The following is a 19616-nucleotide window of genomic DNA, read 5'->3' as shown; positions in this document are numbered from 1 at the left end:
CATTTCGGCACTTTTTGCTGTGCCCATCTGTATTGCTTCAGTTAGATTTCTTCGGAGTTTTATACAATACATCGAGACTCAATACACTTCTAAAATCATACACTTATTAATATTTATAGACTATGGTTCACTGTCGACAGTTACCCACTACTACATAAACAGTATACTTCAATTTTAAAAATTGTAATTAATATAATTTACAATATTTAGCCTTAATCTTTTTAAGCTAGTCGGTAGACATATAGTAATATGATTATTTGTCTTTTCGTTTGTATAGAAATTATCGTTGTTTTTTCTATGTTCCTCAAGAAATAGCGCCTCCATTCTTTCTTGTAGAATTTGATCACAATCCTTTAAATCATCTTTCTTCAATTCATTCTCTTCTTATTCTTCTCTGCTATAAAATGTCTGACTTCAATTATCTTGACTGCTTTTCTTCAATGTGTTGGTTTTCGAAAGTTTGGATTCTTTTGTAGGAACCTCTGTTCCAGTTTGTGAAGGTTGTTTACCTTCTTCATTTTCATCAAATAAATCTAAAGAGATTTTAAGAGTTCTGTGGGCTTTGCTTTTTTTTTACTAATGTTAAACATCGATTCTATCGATAACTGTTGGCTTCCGGAATACTGAATTGCCAATTTTTTAAATTTGTTATTTGAATCATAAATCGATACTTTTGGTGTTTGAAGAATGAGGTAAGATGGATTAAGTTTACTTGATTTATGACTAGTTTTTCTTGTAATTTTATGACTCTTATTGGGTATCTGTAGTAGTCTATATTGCATTGGTTTTTGATGCGAGATAGATCAGATTTATCTTTTTGTATCCAAGGTGATTTGTAATTATTTTTAATTTCACGTTTCAATGACGGTTTGTTCATAATGGCCTTTTCCTCAACTTTTGTTTCTGTTTTGTCTGGTTCAACAATGGCTACATGACAAGATTCTATTGGAACGTTATTGATTTTAATCAAAATATGCTCAGATTTCGAATGAAGTTCTATTAGAGTAGGTAATTGATCATGGATATTTGAAAAATCTGCAATTGGCTCTTCAAAGATTTGTTGCTCAAGGAAGTGCTCTATTGGAGGTGCAAAAGCAATTAGCCTGTTTTTACTTCTTTTTGGATAGAGAACTATCTTCTTAAAAGCATATTCAGAGTCCTTTGGCACCAAGATAAACATTGGTTTTTTGTAAACCGAAGATGGCAATGATGAATCTAGACCTCGTACCAAATTACTCCAATTTTCATCAATGATTCCTTCAGATGTCTGTTGTTGCTGAAATTGAAATGGGGAAGACAAAATCATTACTGTTAGTGATTTGTCTTCGAGTTTGGCAGGTTGTGAAGTACCAGTTGCAGAGACAGCAACAATAGTTGATCTTATTTTTGGTTCTTTCGCATCGAGTTGACATTTCATAGGCATTGGATTCTTATATTGATGATTTTTGGAGCATTTTATTTTCTGTCATCAAATTTTGATGGTAAGATGGTTATTGGAGACTTTCCGTTTGATGGAGATATAATATCAGATTTGGCAGATGATATTAGAATTATTTCAGCATTTTTTTTCTGATATGGATTGAACAATATCTTTGATTGGTTGTCCAAGTTGCGCTATTTTATTGTGTGGTATTTGGAAAACATCTATTTCAGTGAATTTCTGATCTCCATTTACTTCTGCTTTTCTTTAATTTTAAATTTAAACTGGAAAGCTCTTTGTTTGATTCTGAAATTAGATGTTATTGTTTCTTTGTTGATTGGTAAAATATTACCATCGATTGTATAAGACTGCGGCAGATCTATAGGAGATACTTCAATTTCTTGGAAAGACTGTAAGTTTTTCAAGTTAGTTTTTAATTATTAATATCAGATTCAGATGTATCGTTTCTTCCACTTGCAGGTACTTTTTCTCTCTCAAGTTTTTTATACATTTTTGTCGCGTTCTTATCGGAATCTTCTCTTGCGATTCCCTTTTCCCTATCGTCAGATTTAGATAAATAACTTTTTCACTTTCTGATATTTTCTCTCTCTGACGTTTTCTATAAATTTCTTCTACAAACTTCTTATCAATATCTTTCTGATCTTTATCTTCTGTCGATTCTCTGATTCCACTCTGTTTCAATAATTTATCATTTTCCAAGTAATAATCTTTATCAAATGATTCATTCAACTTAGTGTTAACGTTTCGGTTCTTTCGTAATTTTTCTTCATTTTTCTGAAATTTTCAATAAGAAAATGATGATTTAAGTTGTTCCTTGCCACAATATTTATCATTTATTATAATTAATATTTATATTTAATAAAAAGTATGCATATACATCTCATAAATATAGTCAAATAAAAATAAATATTGTTATAAGGATTGAATGTTGCAAGTTCATTTTAAAAATTTCATTTTTGCTTGAATATATAAATACATTTTCAGAAAATTAATATAATAATAATTTAGAACAGTAGCATGAAAAATTTTAAAATTTTGTTTTTAGATGAAAAGATTATTACTTATATTTTAAAAATAATTTATAGTAAATTAATCGTTTAAGTATTTTTAAATAATAAAATCGCAGGTTATTCGTTTTTTAAGATGTAAGAAATTCGTTGACTATTATCAGGGCCAATTTATCAATTACTCTAGATTGGAGTGCCACACTTCAGGTGGCAGTTCGTTGATGAAGCATTAAAAGAACAGTTGAGACAGATTATTAAAGAATAACTTTATGTTGTTAGATATTTCACTCGACGGTCGGAAAGCCGAGGCAGTCAAGGCAGCAGTCCACCTCTCTGAGAGATCTCCGAGATCGAATCGAGGCATTCCTAGAAATTTTTCTGGGAATGCCTCGATTCGATAGGTCGGACCCGTCTCTCACAACCCGGCAATTCTCATTGAAGGCCTAGCTTAACCCACGATAGGAAAGGGAAAAGAGGACCTCTTAGTACTCACAGCGCAGAGTTTTAAAATAAAGAAAAAATATATATCTTTCTCGTTTCTCTGCCAAGGTACTGCGATAAAATATTGTGAGGAATTCGGACTTTAATCGAATTCTAACAAGCAATTTATTTTTGTGGGAAATTCAGTTTGTGGTGATGCTCTTATTTGTCATTTATGCCATTTAATATTAATTTATCTGTTGGCCAAATAACCGGGGAGATAAAGAAATCGGCTTTCTCAATCTGAGAGTTTGGATTTGAGTCCTCTTAATTTTTAAACATATTTTTTAAATAAAAAGGCTACGTGGATACCAAAACTTTTAACAACCTTCAGTCTAAGATAAATACAGTATTTGCAAATCATGATAATTTGTTCTTTGTATGTTTAAATAATTATACTGTATTTACATATCTTTTGTAGCAATTATCCAAAGCACAAAAATTTGTTTTACAACAGATAATATTTAAAAGTGTATTTTTAAAACTTTTGTTAACATTACCATTGATTTTTCTATTTACAAAACATTTCATAATTAAAATATTTGCATTGTACATTTATTATAATATCTAAGTTTTGTAAAATAAACATTTATAGAAATAAAATGAAAAGAACGTCGCAGTTCTTAAAGAAAGATTGTTTACCTTTTTACTACTTGTGTCCATATTCAAATTATTAAATATTTTGTTAAAAGATTTTTCATTCTTCAATGCATATTATGCATATCTTAAATTCTCAACGATCGTCATAATTGTAAATATTGTAAAAGTATTATTTAAGTTTTAATAAAGAACTAATAACGAAAATATCAATAAAACAATAAAAATTAATTTATCAATAAAATAATTGAAAAATCAATTTAAATTAAAAATATGAAATTTTTTTATTAAATAAAAATAAAAATGTATTTAGCATTTAATGTTACCAATCGATTTATGAAATGATAACCTTTATCGTAAAACAGTCAAAACATAATAGATTTCGAATAATGTAATACTGTTGTGAGCATTTTGGTGAGATGAAAATAGAAGTAGCCATTGTTTTTGAATATTTTTCATATCTTATTAATTGTGAAAGTTTATCATCTATTTCAAAGAATTTCATAATTAAAGATTTATTATACTCTATCAAAGAATACTTTCAATTATTATACTTTTCGACTCTAAATCCTAGTAGAGAGAATTCATGGATGAAACAAGGAGAATAAATATTTCATTGCTCATGTCTCTCTTAAACTCTCAACTGTAAACGAGTAACTCTTCTGCACAAACCTTTGATCTTTGAATACGTCTTGTATTGTTTTATTACTGTAAAAATATTCACTGTCTTATGTCTACAATTCTACTGGACAATTCTAACTTTTTCAATATTTTTCAATATTGCAAAAAGTTAAAATTGCTATTGCAAAAGAAAACCTTGCAAAAACCAGAATCCCGTTTTTTAATGTTTCAATTTTTTCATCATAAATAGAAATAAAAAATTAACCTGTTAAATTTCATTATTTACAGATTGCAACAGAATTTTCAAGTTTTAGTACCAGTACTATCACTTAGAATAAAAACATAATTTTGTTTTTGGTTTTATATTTGTGTTTGATTATGTTTCCATCATCTATTTGTGTACAGTACGTAAATAATCGACTTAAGTGGCTCTTTGTACGTCATGTGAAAACACTGAAATCGAATGTTCCAAATCTTTATTTACCAAATTAAACTATAATACATTGTTCAATTATTACCAAAGATAAGCACCGTAATATGGTGCAGCTGCGTAACCCAAAGCTGGGGCATAACCAAGAGCAGCACTCGCCCATGGAGCAGCATAACCTAATGCCGGAGCAGCATAACTCAGTGCTGGAGCAGCTAATAAGCCTTTGTTAACAGCAACGGCAGCAGGGTCCTTGGCAGGATCCACTCCAGGTTCGTTGGTTTGGATGTTGGCACGGAAACCAGCTCCGTCAGCCACGTAATTGACTACTCTCCTTCTTCCGTCGGCATCTACTAATCCGTAAGAACCGACTTTGTTTCCTGCAATATCTCCTGCTTCTCTTCTGAAGGTGCCTCCTGTAGCGTGACCTTCGTTATATCCAAAGTTGTAATTGCCGATAGGCTACAATATTTAAGTGAAAAAATTATAAACTGTTTGTTAATAGTTTCAGATATAATTAAAATGTCTTACATCTTGATTTCTATATTGGAGACTAGTTCCTGTTGAAATAAGTCCGTAAGGAATAGGTACAGCCTGAGTCGCTGCTACCAAGGCAATGACAATGAGGATCTGCGATAAATACATTGTTAGTTTATTAAAGTTTAAGTATTACAGTTTAAAATTTTCGAACAACTTACCTTCATGTTGATTGAATGGAAGCTGTGAGAATGAGTTTCTGCAGTGTGTTCGTCTCTTTTATACTAGATGTCTGATGCAATATCATCGATTGTTTTTATGAAGATGGGAATGACGACCTCCGCCACTCCCCAGTACTACCTAACCCAATTAGGTCGATTACCTTGAAGACTTGAATATAGTTGATTTTGTAGACAGAATCTTTTAAAAAATGAAATCGTCAGATGCAATGTCAACGACTACTCATTTTTTTAAATTGAACGGAATATCCTCTGCCACACCTCAAAATAACTAACTAAACTGGATCATTTTACCTTGAAATTTATGAAGCGCAGTCGCGTTACTTTTGTCATTTAAAAAAACCTTTTAAAAATTTTGTTTTATTAATATTAGATTTCATCAATGTACCAAATACTGTATTCTAGAGCAAGAAAAGAAAAATATTTAAAATAAATGAATTTAATAAAAATAATTAAATAATTAATTTTAATTAAAAAATAAAGATTGATATTCACGAAAATTCGGCATTTGGCATTTCTACATTGCAGAAATAAAAAAAAAAGAGATTTTACAGCGTTATACAGAGAACTTCATTAGCGAGTAATAGGATATTTCCGCACATGGAATATAAAAGTGATTGAGAAATGTTTAAACAGATTATATGATCAGAAAAATTAATATTTATTTAATTTCCTATTGAATAAGCATTACTTTTTATTGAAGGTAAACTAATTTTGAAAGTCATACTGTAAAACCTGTGTAAACCGAAGTCGCCCGGTACCGAATATTTTCTCCGTGTTGGCAGGTTCCGTTTGTACGGATATTTTTTAACGTAGAAAATTGCTCCGTTTCGAAGAATTTTCTTCCGTTTAGGCAGATTTCCGTTTTAATCGTGTTCCGTATTTGGCAGGTTTTACTATTTTTCATTTTATTTTGAAAAAAACATTCTAAGATTTTTGTGTATTTCTCAAAATAAATTATTCCAGCTATACTTATCCTATATGCACTGTGTTATCCTTAAACAGAAATCGATGATTAAATGAAATATAATAATAAAGGTTTATTTTGTCGAAACCGTGTTGTGTTTGATTAGTGTGTACAGGCACGATGAAGTGACGTTTATTTTTTCAACACTAGGCTAGTTGAATCTTTATTTAGTTAGTAACTAAATAAAGATTCAACTAGCCTAGTGTTGAAAAAATAAACGTCACTTCATCGTGCCTGTACACACTAATAAAGGTTTAATAAAGGATTCTAGATTCCAATGTTTGGAAAGTGCTTTCCAGTAGACTCAGTTCTTGTTAATTCGGCCATTCCTTGCAGAGAGGTGCCAGATTAGCGAGAACGCCTGATTACTGAGAGTGTGTGGGCCTAAAGACAATGAATGATATGACCTGTCGCCCTTTGGTACTTTTTTTTTTTTTTTTCCTTTTTTTGGAGGAAGGTGGGAAAACAATGTGGCACTCTAATATGCAATACTGTTCAAAGAAATAAAACCGAGTAAACAGGAAAACAGGACGTGTGACATAACTAACATTTGCATGAAAACGAAAGCACGTAGGCGGTTACAATGGGCGGTATGCTAAATAGTTAATTGAGAGACCGGATTAGCGAGAATGTCAATTGTATAAAAATTGATTATATTCTAACAATATTTGTATATGTTTTAATATTATATGAATTATAATTCAATAATTTGATTTACGGAATTTTTTGAGGATTTTTTTAAACATGCGATCAATTATTTATTTAATTAAATTATTTTTATTTTATTTAAATTATATTCAAAATGTAAAGATAATAGATAACATTAAACGTTAGCGAGTAAATAATAATAAATTTATTTACTTTTATGGTTTTTTTAGTAAATATAAGTTAGAAAAAATGACCTTCAAAGAAGAAAGTTGATTCAGATTTTTAGATAGTTATAACTCGTTTATTTTCTTTTTTTGCAATTAAAAAATTTTAAATTATTTTAACATTTAAAACCTTTTAATACATGAATAAATTACGAATTGTGAAGTTTTGTGTTCTTGGGAGGAATTTTTCGAGGGTGGTTCGTCCCGGATATTTTGGCTCCTGTTCGCCACCTCCCTATCCATTGTGTGCATGTCCAACGTGGTTTTATTCCTATACGACAACACGACATATAGGAGATCTGCCGAGGGGGCAATGGCATCCCGGACATCTTTTATGGGAAACTGGCCTCTATTTAGGTGTTACTAACATGAAGAAAACCCGAAAAACTCCACGTGGCCAGTTCATTGACGAAGCGTGAACCCGCGACTAACTACCAGAGTTCAGTGGTTTTATTCACTCGGCCATTGTAGGCCTTGATAAAAAGGCCCTAGAGAATAAAAGAACACCCATCTGTAAGTCAGTCTATCGTAGAAAATCCTTCCGAGTGACACCTCCTCTTGCAGATCGTTCATGTATTTCGTTGCTTAATTCCTGTCAAAACCTGTATGGATGGTAATTTATTGATTGAGAATAAATTGACATGATAGATTTAAAGTTTTTTATAACATTCTAGTAAACTAGTTATTTGCACTAGTTTACTTTAACATTTGACCATAGAATTAACTTATATGTCAACTGAAAAATTTTTAGATTGTGATAATTTATTTTTAATTATTTTATAGATTTATTCGGTTCCATTTTAGAAAGAAAATATTTTTATTAAATGAAATAAGTTATTTTATTTTAGTTGAAAGATGAAAGTACTTCATTTCTTGAATGAAATAGCATTAGGGATCGATCTAGAAATTTTTCATTTTTAGATATTTCGAAATTTTAGTTTTATACACATCCTAACCTGTATGTGTAGACTACGGTATGTATAAAACTGAAAGATAACAGAGATAAAAAGAAAATAGAGTATATCAATAATAAAAAGACGATAAATCTCATCTATTATTTACATTTAATCAGAGTATTAGACTAAACTTATCTACACAAATGGATAAATTAGAATATGCATGTTTTTCGTCATTATTAACCTTTGTATTCTTTGTAATGTGCAAAATTACGGTAATTCTTTGAAATGGAGCTAGGGAAGTATTTTTGTCTAATTAATATATAATAATAATCTATATATATAATCGAGATGAGTTGATAATAATAATAATAATAATAAGCGAGAGCCCAAACGGTTAGAAGTTGGAAGTTGAAATTTGGTACGCAGTTAGGGTACGTCACACTAAGAAGGGATTTTTGGAAATTCCCCCCCCCCGCGTGGAAGAGGGAAAGAATAAAAGCTTATCCTAAAAAACTCAACTTCTACTGTATTATTTTAGATGCAATTTTTTGTTTTTAACTGCGTTTTAGTAGGGTACCACGTGAAGATGAAGGAAGTGTATTCCTTAACAATGAAAGTGTTGAGTAACAATAGAAGTTTTTTCGTACAAAACTTGGGAATTAAAGTTAAATTCAAATTTGAATTACAAAGGTTATACAAACATAAGTTCGAGTGCTTATTTCTTTATTTTCTTCCCTTTATTCCGATCAGGAACCACCATGCAACTTATGTTTCGAACTTATCGAAATTATCGAACTTATGTTTGTATAACCGAACTTATGTTTGTATAACCTTTTATAATTCGAACTTATGTATAACCTTTTATAATTCGAACTTTGTATAATAACCTTTTATAATTCGAACTTTGTATAACCTTTTATAATTCGAACTTTGTATAATAACCTTTTATAATTCGAACTTTGTATAACCTTTTATAATTCAAACTGTAATCGAACTTATGTTTGTATAACCTTTGTAATTCAAACAATAGAAGTGTTTAAGAGAAAGCGGCGTACAAGATTTACAGGCGCAGATGCGGATTTTTGCGTTTTTGCGGGAAATCGAACATATTTTTAGACCCATCTAAAAATTCTCTAATTAGTCTGGAAACAGGAGGACCTAATTCTTGCGTTCTGTGAAACGGGTAAGATTGGCTATAATGTAATAATCTTCGCTATCGTTACTTTTTAACCAGAAACGCCAGGCTTATCTGCTAGTACTGTACATAATAATTTTTCTTTTAATCATAAAATAATCAACTAGAGCATTTTTATAGAGATTGTTAATAATTACAAAATAAATATCATAGAATAATATTTTATATGAAATTGCTTTAAAAATAATAAAAATTATAATGTAATGTTCCGCATTAAATGAACGTTCTGTCGTTAACTAACCATTGGATACAATTAACAAATTCTAAGTGAAATTTTTTAAACAAAACTTTTATTTATCCCATGTGAACTATAATACATTGTTCAATTATTACCAAAGATAAGCACCGTAATATGGTGCAGCTGCGTAACCCAAAGCTGGGGCATAACCAAGTGCAGCACTCGCCCATGGAGCAGCATAACCTAATGCCGGAGCAGCATAACTCAGTGCTGGAGCAGCTAATAAGCCTTTGTTAACAGCAACGGCAGCAGGGTCCTTGGCAGGATCCACTCCAGGTTCGTTGGTTTGGATGTTGGCACGGAAACCAGCTCCGTCAGCCACGTAATTGACTACTCTCCTTCTTCCGTCGGCATCTACTAATCCGTAAGAACCGACTTTGTTTCCTGCAATATCTCCTGCTTCTCTTCTGAAGGTGCCTCCTGTAGCGTGACCTTCGTTATATCCAAAGTTGTAATTGCCGATAGGCTACAATATTTAAGTGAAAAAATTATAAACTGTTTGTTAATAGTTTCAGATATAATTAAAAGGTCTTACATCTTGATTTCTATATTGGAGACTAGTTCCTGTTGATATAAGTCCGTAAGGAATAGGTACAGCCTGAGTCGCTGCTACCAAGGCAATAAGAATAAAAAACTGAAATACCAAAGCATAGTTTTTAAAATAAATATTATATTTTATAAAAGTAAAATAATAAATTATTTTTATCTAAACGATATACTTACTTTCATGTTTACTAAGTGAAGAAGTTATCGAGATTGATCTGCGAAGACTGTCTGCTGAGAATGTGTTGCTCGCTTATATTTATATGGTGACGAATAATTCGAGATGCGAATGACGACCTCTGTTACACCTAGTACTATCGAACACAATTCACTTGCTTACCTTGAGAATACCAAAGTAGTCATCCTTTCAAGTTCATTGAGTCTAGTGCAATGTCCTCGAATTTGTTTGAAGGACTGATGGACAGGACAGCCTTAGATACAGAACAGCGTCAAATACGAAAATCAGTTGTCTTCCTTGAAATGTTCTGAATAATTATTCGTTTAGATAATAAAGAAAAGCATGCTCTAAATTATAAATATATATTTTATATTTTCTTGAATTTAATAAAGCATTTTATATATTTATATCAAATTTTCGCACGTTTCGAGATGATTTCTCATAGAAATTAATATTCAAGTCGATACTTAGCAATTTTATTGTAATATCCTTTATATTCGTATGTTTAAGATGATAACTTATAAATAATAAAATTGTCTTTATTATAAAAAATATATCAGGGATATTTAAATAATGTTTATTTTTACTTATTATATTTTATATATTAATATTTGATTAAAAATAATTCTATAAATATACTTTTTCTTTTCGTTTTTATCATAGATAAAATTATAATATAATTTATTGTAAAAGCTTAACTGATTATTTATTCAAAATAACTGATAAACATATTTTTTTATAAGAATAATATTATGTCTAATACTGTTTCAGGCCATTTAGATGACAAATAACGTTAAAAATACTCCAAAAGATTCTATTATTTAGATTGCTTATCGTGAATATTTTAAAATATTGTATAATGTATAATGATATATAACAGGAAATAGAATTTTATGTTTATTTAAAGGGATTTTACTCAATTAAACCTTTTATTAAGCAGCTAATTGTAAAAAATGTCAATGAATGTAAATAGATGTATGTACTGTACTGTACGTTCTTCTTCTAACATCATTTGAAATGTGAATAAGTTCATATGTGCATTTATGTGTGTATATTGTTAGGCCTATGCATATATGTGTGTGTACAGTAAGATGCATTAAATTTTATAGTGAAAACTTTTCACTGAAAAGTTGTGGGTATTTTCCATTTGTTTTGTACGAGGTTCTACAACTTAAAATTATTAAAAGTTGCAAAATAGTTATAGTGAATGATAATGATAACAAATTATATAATAAATTGTCATGTTATCACTATAAAAGCTATAATTGATGTTATAGTAATTCGTTTATCTTGCTCTAAATATGCCACTACAAAAGAAATGCACATACCCACATCTTTTCACTGTCTAAAACTTAAATCATCTAACTGTACAGTATATGTTGACTTATTTATTCATTATAATTTATTTATAATTGTACACAATCAGTTTGTAAAAGCATTTTAGAATAGGCTAAATTTTAAGATCAATCTTCAAATTTCTGATTTACTTCAACGATAATCTTTTTTGATATTTTTAAACAGTCGGTTTTAGACAAATGAGATTTAATTAGCTGCTGAATATATCAAAATATTATTAATAGAAACTACTAGTTTCCTCTTGACATCAAATATCTTCAGTTTCTTTAAATAATAACTTGTTGTCCTTGAAAGAAAAAGTCTACCCCAAATCAAGTTAGTTTCGAATAGCCAGAGAAATGCCACACCTTTAAGAAGAAATAGCATTTTTTTCTCCTCTCTAAAACATCTGGTCGACCTTACCAAAACTACAAGCGAGAAAGTTCGTGTTATTCGAAATTTACATAAATTGGGATATTTCAAAAATAATAATTAACAAATAACTTAATATCTGTTAATTAACATTAAATACCACTTGAAGAATAATTAATTTTATTATTTTTATTTATTTCATAGCGTTTTATTCATATATTTTATTTAAAAATTCATTCTATGGTATAAAATAGCTTTTCGTTTTCCATTTTTTTTTTTTTTTTTAATTTTATACTTCTCTGCTTGCCCTTGAGCGCGCGACGCCATGCAGAGAAGCCTCGTGCAAAGTATTCGCAGAGTTTCTCGCATCTGAGCTGAGCATTTGTCGAAATGCTCAGCTCAGATCTTCATGTTGATTTTCTTTAATTTCATCAGATGATTCTTCAGAGTCTTCTTCAGCAACAATTCGGCGTATTTCAGATGATATCATCATAGCATACACTGTAATTTCCTTGTAAATTACCAATCAGTTTTTTGACTTCTCTATTGACATATCTTCTGCGGTGTTAATTATGATCTTTTTATCAACAGGCAAAACTTTATTTCAGATGTCTATATGAATTTATGTCTATGAGAATTGTTTAGAAATGAGTGATTTGTTTTTCTAAAAAATCACCCCCTTTTTAAACAATTCTCAGTGTCTTCCTACAATATTTCAAGATGAGTAGAGAAATTTTTTAACAATACAAGCGAAATTACTTCGTCTTTGACTATAATCTAGATTTAAAATTCTTGTATACGTTTCCCTTCTGTAGTATGCCTTTAAGTTAGATATGTTTCCTTTGTTGTATAAACGAATTAGTGATGTCATATTCGCAGAAAGTAATATTATTTTACTGTTTTGAATGAAATATTGTTAATATATGAATGTGCTGTACAATTCTCTATCCAACATAACAACCTTTCTTTTCAAGTTTATATTCTATTTAACTAACCAGTTGTTAAAATGTCACAATTTCAAGTTTATCTTCGGGGACAAATCTTTTTATTTTTCTGTTTCTTCCTTTATGTTGTGGAATACGGTGTAAAGGAAAACCCAAAAAGGATCTTTCTTTTTTGACCCCAAGAAAGGGTCCAAAAACTTAACCCTTTTTGGAGAGAGAAACCCAAAAAGTCAGAATTTATTTATAAAAGACGTGTATTTATTTTTACGTGTTCAAGCTGTAATCACAATAAGTGCATTGCATGAAACGGAGATGATGCAAAGCACTTATCAAGACGTTTTTTCACTGCTCAAAACAGTTTTTAAATTCATCAATTTTGATGAATTCAAAAACTGTTTAGCGCTTCTGCCGTTTTTTTCTCGCCTCTTTCACATCAGAAACTTTTTCTCTTTGAGGTCTTCTTTTTATCTTGTGAAACAAAAACAAGTCGCACGGGGCGAGAGGGTTGAAAAGGGAGGATGAAGCACGGGGTCGTACTGTCTTTGTCCAAAAACTGTTACATTACACATACACGATAACATTTTTATTGGAATGACCTGGCTTATAGCCTAACTGTTATTATCTGTTTTTATCAGTTTTCTGTTATTAACGGTTTATGTAACTTCAAACTTACTATTATATTCTTTCTCACCAAAGAATGCACTTCACCGAAACATGTGATGCCATTCTGAAAGCTATACATTAGCTACTAGCACCGTTCACTACCGTTCGCTAAAGAAAAGAGTTCTGCCGATTTTAACGTTTAAAAGTTATTTACAGGTTACAATATATTGATAAAGTCATTAACTCTGCATTCGCCAGCGCTCTGTTACATGATGATCGTATCGCTGTCTATCGAGTTAAATTAATTCAAAAACAAACGTAACTTCAGAAATTCTCGTAGATGACCCGGACTTGTGTCTCTCGTCAACCGGTCAGGTCTTTAAAGGGGACATTATGATCTAGGCGAATTCATGATGGGCACGGAAAAGGGTAAGAAGACCCCTTCCAGGGAGAATGAAAAGTATCACTTTTATTTTTAAAGTTGTCAAAAATTTTATAAATGTAAATTTTATTATTAGTTTTCTAAAATAATATTAAATTAAATTTAATTGATTTTTTTTTCATTGAAGGTTGAATGCGATTCTCTACGGAATATAAACATAAACGTTTTTGTCGTCATATTTTCTAGCCAAATATTCTCTTTCGATTAAATTTTCGATTCGTATTTTAATTAATTTGATGCTAGGATTGAATCTGTTTTTTAGATGTTCTTTGATTTTACAAATAAGTTCTTTGTGTTGCAGTTCCTTTGCAGATTTCATAATTCTTACTATTGCCGCTTCTATTTCGCATTTCCTGTCATCGTTTATTGTATCCTGACTCGCTTTATCATCATCGGTTTTGTCCTTCTTTGCAAGTGATTGTATTTTCACGCGATACGATTCGGAATAAAATGATTCGTTTACAATGAAATTATCAGTTCGTTGTATTGGTAAACTTTCAGGATTTTTGTTCAAGATATTATGCGACGGAGTACCCGAAATCAATGGCTGCAACGCTTTTTCTAGATCCTTTTCTTCTATATTTGTTTCTGCTAACATTTCTTGAAACGATATAGTCTTTTTTGTATTAAATAACACTAAAATGTACATTTGATATGTAGAAACCTGTAGAAAATATTTCCTAAAATTATTTTTGACCATAGAATCTGATGTAAACTTTGAATCGTCATTCTTGGTGTCGGCGTCATTTAAAACTTCTCCGTAGAACTCGGAACTTAAATCGGCCCAACCTAAATGACTTTGCAGAATTAATTTTTGGCAGCGATGCTTTTTAAGGTAAAATTTCTTAAAAGATTCAAAGATTTGTTCGGGTTGTTTGGGTAAATTACAGATCGTGGTAATCATTGACGTTGGCCAAGTTCCAGGAGACAAAATCTTTATATTAAAATCCATCGAATTTAAGTTATCCATTTGAGTCCTGAACTCTTCGGTGATGATATCGGAAACCGCTATGTCTTTTATCATTCGCTCTATTTGAAAAGTGTAATAGTTTCCGCATTCTGATTTTAGCTTTGAAATAATTTTTCCTTCGTAATCATTCGATACTTTTTTCTTGAGTAAAAGTCGTTTAGCTAAATGATATCTGTAGTATCCTAGAAATATATCTTTATCTTTTAAATAACGTAAAAGCACTAGAGTTTTATTAATTAAAGATTCTGTTTCTTGTTCGGCAACATTTTTATGTTTATTCTTTAATTTATGGTCTAAAAATAGCGACAAGTACTCTGCACACTTGGAATTTAAATTTAAAATATATTCGAAGTCGCTAGCTATAATTTTATGTAGATATTTATCTGAATTGAATGATGTCAACAGCAAATGATTGACCTTTTCTAACAAATTTATTAATTCTTGTACAGAAATTAAGGAATCAGATTTTCCATTTACTGTATCTTCTATTAAGGAATGTCCAACGTTTCTCACATAAGAACTAATATATTCTGCCATTGTCATTAGACAATCTTCGATTTTGCAAACTAATTGATACATTGAAGCCAAATCATTTATTTTATGAAATTTTAGTGCATTGACTATATCCGAATTTTTCATTTCTAGTACAGCTGTAATATTTTTTCTAATTAATTCATCTTCTAAAATTTCTAAAATGCGTTTTTCGCTTGTTTCGGTTAGACATTCTCTTGCCCTTTCCAATTCTTCTTGAAATCTCAATTGAACCTTTTTCACATAAGATTTTACATCGTTTTCCAATAAAAATTTGCAACTCTCCTCTCGATAAAACTGCTTAGACTGTTCCAAAAATGCATTCTCAAATTCTTCTTCGTATAAAATATTAGAATTTATTCCTAAAGAAACAAGCATACTGCAAACATTTTTAAGACTACTTCTGTCGATAGTTTTTCCTTTTCTTTCGGTCATGATCATTTGAAGAAGAATGCTACGAAGATTATTAGATATTACTTCGTGTTTTATAATCTCTTCGCGGAAAAGAATCAATCCTACATTATACACTCTTTCCAGTTTGTTTATATCTACGTACACTCGGTCTAAATACATAAAAATATCTCGAATCATGACCATTTCTACTCGAAAATCATTCCATGATTCAATGAGAGTTGACAAAAAGTTGTTTCGAAGAGAATAAAGAATTTCTCTTTTCACTTCATATACTAAACGATTAGAGATGGAATCTTTTATATTTTTATACAATTCTTTTCCGTAATCATTTCTGACCATTAAATATGCGTATTGATATAACTCTTCAAATTTCAAGTGAGCGTTATTCTTCTTCTGAATGTCTCGGATTGCACTTTTCAGCAATGGCCATAAACTTTTTTCAGAATTTTCGCTATCCATTGAGAAATATTAATTTTCTAATTTAAACTTCAAAAAATTCTTGTTTTTTTATTAAAAATATTAATTTTGTTAATTATTAAATAAACAAAGGTAATATTGTAATGTTACGTAACATTAATTTCTTTTCTCTGCAATTTATAAGAAAGTAAATGTAAATGAAATGCAAGAAAAACATCTGAGATGTAAAAAATTGCGCCAAGTGAAAAAGTATGACAATTTGGATGACAGTCAAATTTTTTCTTAGGTGTTTTTCTTTGGCAAAGATAAGCTTGGCGCTTCATGAAGATAACTGAAATGTAAATAATATTAATACAAGCAAAAATCTTGTGGGTACCGCTTATAAAAAGTTTTAATTTGCATAAATTTCACCTTTTGTTATTCTGGATAACATTTTGAATGAAAATTATTCGTTTCGATGCAATTTTAACCTTACAAGCATAAAACTAAGCCGTAGACGTAAAACAGCTCTATGGGGAACCCCGTGAACTTTGACCTATCGACCTGGAAGTTTCTCCGGCACCTCACTGATAACGAGTAAGGCTTAAGTTTAAAATTTGAGCTTTTTAGACTCAGTAGTTTTTCTCGAGGAACGTTTTCAGTGCCTGATGAAAAAAGAAGAAAATACTGCTTTTTCGGCGATTTTTGCACTGTTTGATTGCTTATATTTCGGCAACCTCTTTATAGAAAACTCTGAAATTCTGCACATTACCCAAGAAAACAAGTATCTTTCGTACGAGATATTCAGAATTATTATAGGGGACGGAGAAATCGACCCTCGAAAATCGACAACTCTGATCCCTGTATATATTCTATAGTCAGTCAGTAACTTTTTCACTTGGCGCGGAGTCACTGTGGTGACTCCGCGCCAAGTGAATTGATGTATTTTTAAAACTTTTAATAAATACAACGCTTAATAATTGTTACCTATCATTTACAGTTACACGTAGACTACATTGTGGTACTGTACAAATGACTTCATATAGTCATTTGCCCTTTGCCAGTGTTCGACGTGTAATTGCATGTGGCCAAAGCTAGCCTACAAATTAAAGAGTTAATCACGGAATATGAACACGACAAGAAGGTTTTGACAGTGCATTGAAAGTAACGTAATTAGGCTATAGCAAATTTCTGATTACAATATATGAAAGTTTTGTTAATGTTATTTAATTTATATGTTTTGGAGCATGTCGGTTTTTATAATATTACATGATTAATAATATCTGCGATTACAATAAACGGCAGTTACTGTATATATTTTAACTACAAGATTTGTGTCTACGTGGGAAAAGTGGGACATATACATTCTCAAGATAAATAGCTGAACTCTACCACAAGAGTTATATTGAAAACATTGATGCATATGGCATATGAAACTAAATATTTTCACTTCACAGTTCAAGTAGTAATTGAAAGTTAATAATTTTCTTCGAGAGTATTAAAAATATTGACACGAGTACCATATATTTTTATACTCCCACTGTTGGGAGCATAAGGACAGTGGAATCAAGATAAACTGACACTGCAGATTTCAGTCATCAAAATCGTTACCACAGCGAGAAAAAAGTGTACACAATTTCTATATTAAACATTTGAAATATGAAACCAAAATTTACACTGTAAACATTGAATATAATTTTTTCCTGAGTAATATTTGTGTCCAGCGTAGCTTTCCTGCGCTCTAGACCATATTTGATAGAGTTATAAAATTCTACATTTATGTGAGCATTAAATGTTTTAGCTAACAGAGCAAGGGCGTCGCTAGGGGGAGGGGCAGAGGGGCAGTTGCCCTCCCCTAGAAATTCGAAAAAGTTATTTAAATGCTAAGTTTTAATTAAAATAATCTTCTTAGGCTTCTTGCAAGTTAAAGAAAATGTTTTATTTGAGATATTTCTTTTCCGATAAATAGTAAATAATTAAAACTTTATGAATCGTTTCTATTTTACCTACATACAATTCATATCCTCTATCAATTTACATCATCTTGCCCCTCTTACCCATTGGCTGGCGTCGTCCTTGTAACAGAGGGCAGTAAGGAACTATCCATCTATTATCGATTTTATGAAGTCCGATTCTCCTTGTAAAGCCTCCATCATCAGGTTTTCTTCTGCGATATAAAGGATAATCGTCTTCTCCTATCTGAGTGATTTTTTATAAATTGCTTTGAGTAACATTTTGTAGATTTATTGTCTTTCATACAAGGTAAATTAAAATTTAGAAAACCATATGGACCATGCATCATTTGAGTTTGAACTATTTCAAAGAGTTCTTTGTCTGCATTGGGGTCTTGAATTTCAGCTGAAATAACGGAATCAATTTAATCAGCTTGAATTTTGTTGGTCAGCCAAATCAAAATATGAGCTTGAGGCAATCCATTCTTTGCCATTCAATAGTGTACAGTACATATGGCATTGTATATGTCAAAACTTACATTTTGTGATTAAGTCCATCAATTTTAATAATTTTAAGTGAAAAACTCTGCCGTCACAATGCCAGGCTGCAATTTTTAATCATACTTTCAATTTATTTAATTTAAAATACATGCTCTTCACCTCAAATTAGTAGTGTCTTGCCCCTGTACATCATACTTTTCCTGTAAGCAATTGAGTCGTGCCGGTCATCTATCTAACTCCTTTCAGGGGAAAACGTTTGAATTAAAATAACGTAATTTCCGTTTCAAATCGTAACTTCGTATATAATTAATCAGGGCCTCCTGCCCTAAGCTTTTCATGTCTGTTTTCGATTTTTATCTAAGTCTATTCTCGAGATTAAGGAAGGACAGACAGACAGATGGCAGTGGATATTTATACATCTACAATTTTTTTCAAATTGCAGCTTAAAAAATGTGATAATACAGTGATGAATAAATTATTAATTTGTCTGTAATTTTTACAAAAAATAGAGAAAACTAAATACTTATATATCTTTCATTTATAACTATTTATTAATAAATATTAAGAAACTAAATTTACAGAATAATATGAGGTCTCTCGGTAGTTGGGGGCTCGTATAATATTTAATTTGCTTGTAAATAAATTCATTTCTAAATTTTTTATTTTTTTGAAACATTGTTAAAAATTGCTTGTGCATTTAATAAATTTATTTTAATCAAATATACAGTAGATTATGTTATTTTGATATATTTTAAATACAATAGGATATGTTTTTAAGTTATTTTCAAGATAAAATTAGATTTAAATTAGAATTTAGAAAATGAATTTTAAATTAACATTACAGAATCAGTTTTTAATCTTGTTTATTTTTTTATAAATTTTTGGTTATTTACTAATTTACTAATTAAATTAATAACAAAACTAACAATCTTACAGACGAAAAATTAACACAAATAATTTTATTCACGCTAAGGA

The 19616-nt window shown here is 30.3% G+C and overlaps 1 protein-coding gene and 1 pseudogene across 1 annotated transcript; both read right to left on the bottom strand.

Annotated features, from left to right (window-relative positions):
- Positions 1-4585: 4585 nt before the first annotated feature.
- On the bottom strand, positions 4586-10189 carry LOC136976526 (cuticle protein 18.6-like). Its single transcript, XM_067271830.1, has 6 exons — positions 10184-10189; positions 9996-10094; positions 9556-9926; positions 5272-5293; positions 5105-5203; positions 4586-5035 (listed from the first exon to the last, which is right to left on the bottom strand). Exons 1-6 carry the CDS (start codon positions 10187-10189, stop codon positions 4661-4663), a joined length of 972 nt encoding a protein of 323 aa, XP_067127931.1. The 3' UTR covers positions 4586-4660.
- A 3700-nt stretch (positions 10190-13889) lies between these two features.
- LOC136976502 (cullin-3 pseudogene) lies at positions 13890-16327 on the bottom strand (annotated as a pseudogene).
- Between the last annotated feature and the right edge of the window lie 3289 nt (positions 16328-19616).

This window comes from Centruroides vittatus, unplaced genomic scaffold (genome assembly GCF_030686945.1).
Source record: "Centruroides vittatus isolate TY-2023 unplaced genomic scaffold, ASM3068694v2 contig_400, whole genome shotgun sequence".
Taxonomy (NCBI): Eukaryota; Metazoa; Arthropoda; class Arachnida; order Scorpiones; family Buthidae; genus Centruroides; species Centruroides vittatus.
Note: the sequence above shows the minus strand (reverse complement) of the source record. Positions and strands in the feature narration are given on the sequence as shown.

Coding starts and splice junctions, on each gene's coding strand:
- LOC136976526 (XM_067271830.1), bottom strand. Junction 9,927..9,995: donor TCCAATATAGAAATCAAGAT/GTAAGACCTTTT, acceptor TAAATATTGTAG/CCTATCGGCAATTACAACTT. Junction 5,036..5,104: donor TCCAATATAGAAATCAAGAT/GTAAGACATTTT, acceptor TAAATATTGTAG/CCTATCGGCAATTACAACTT.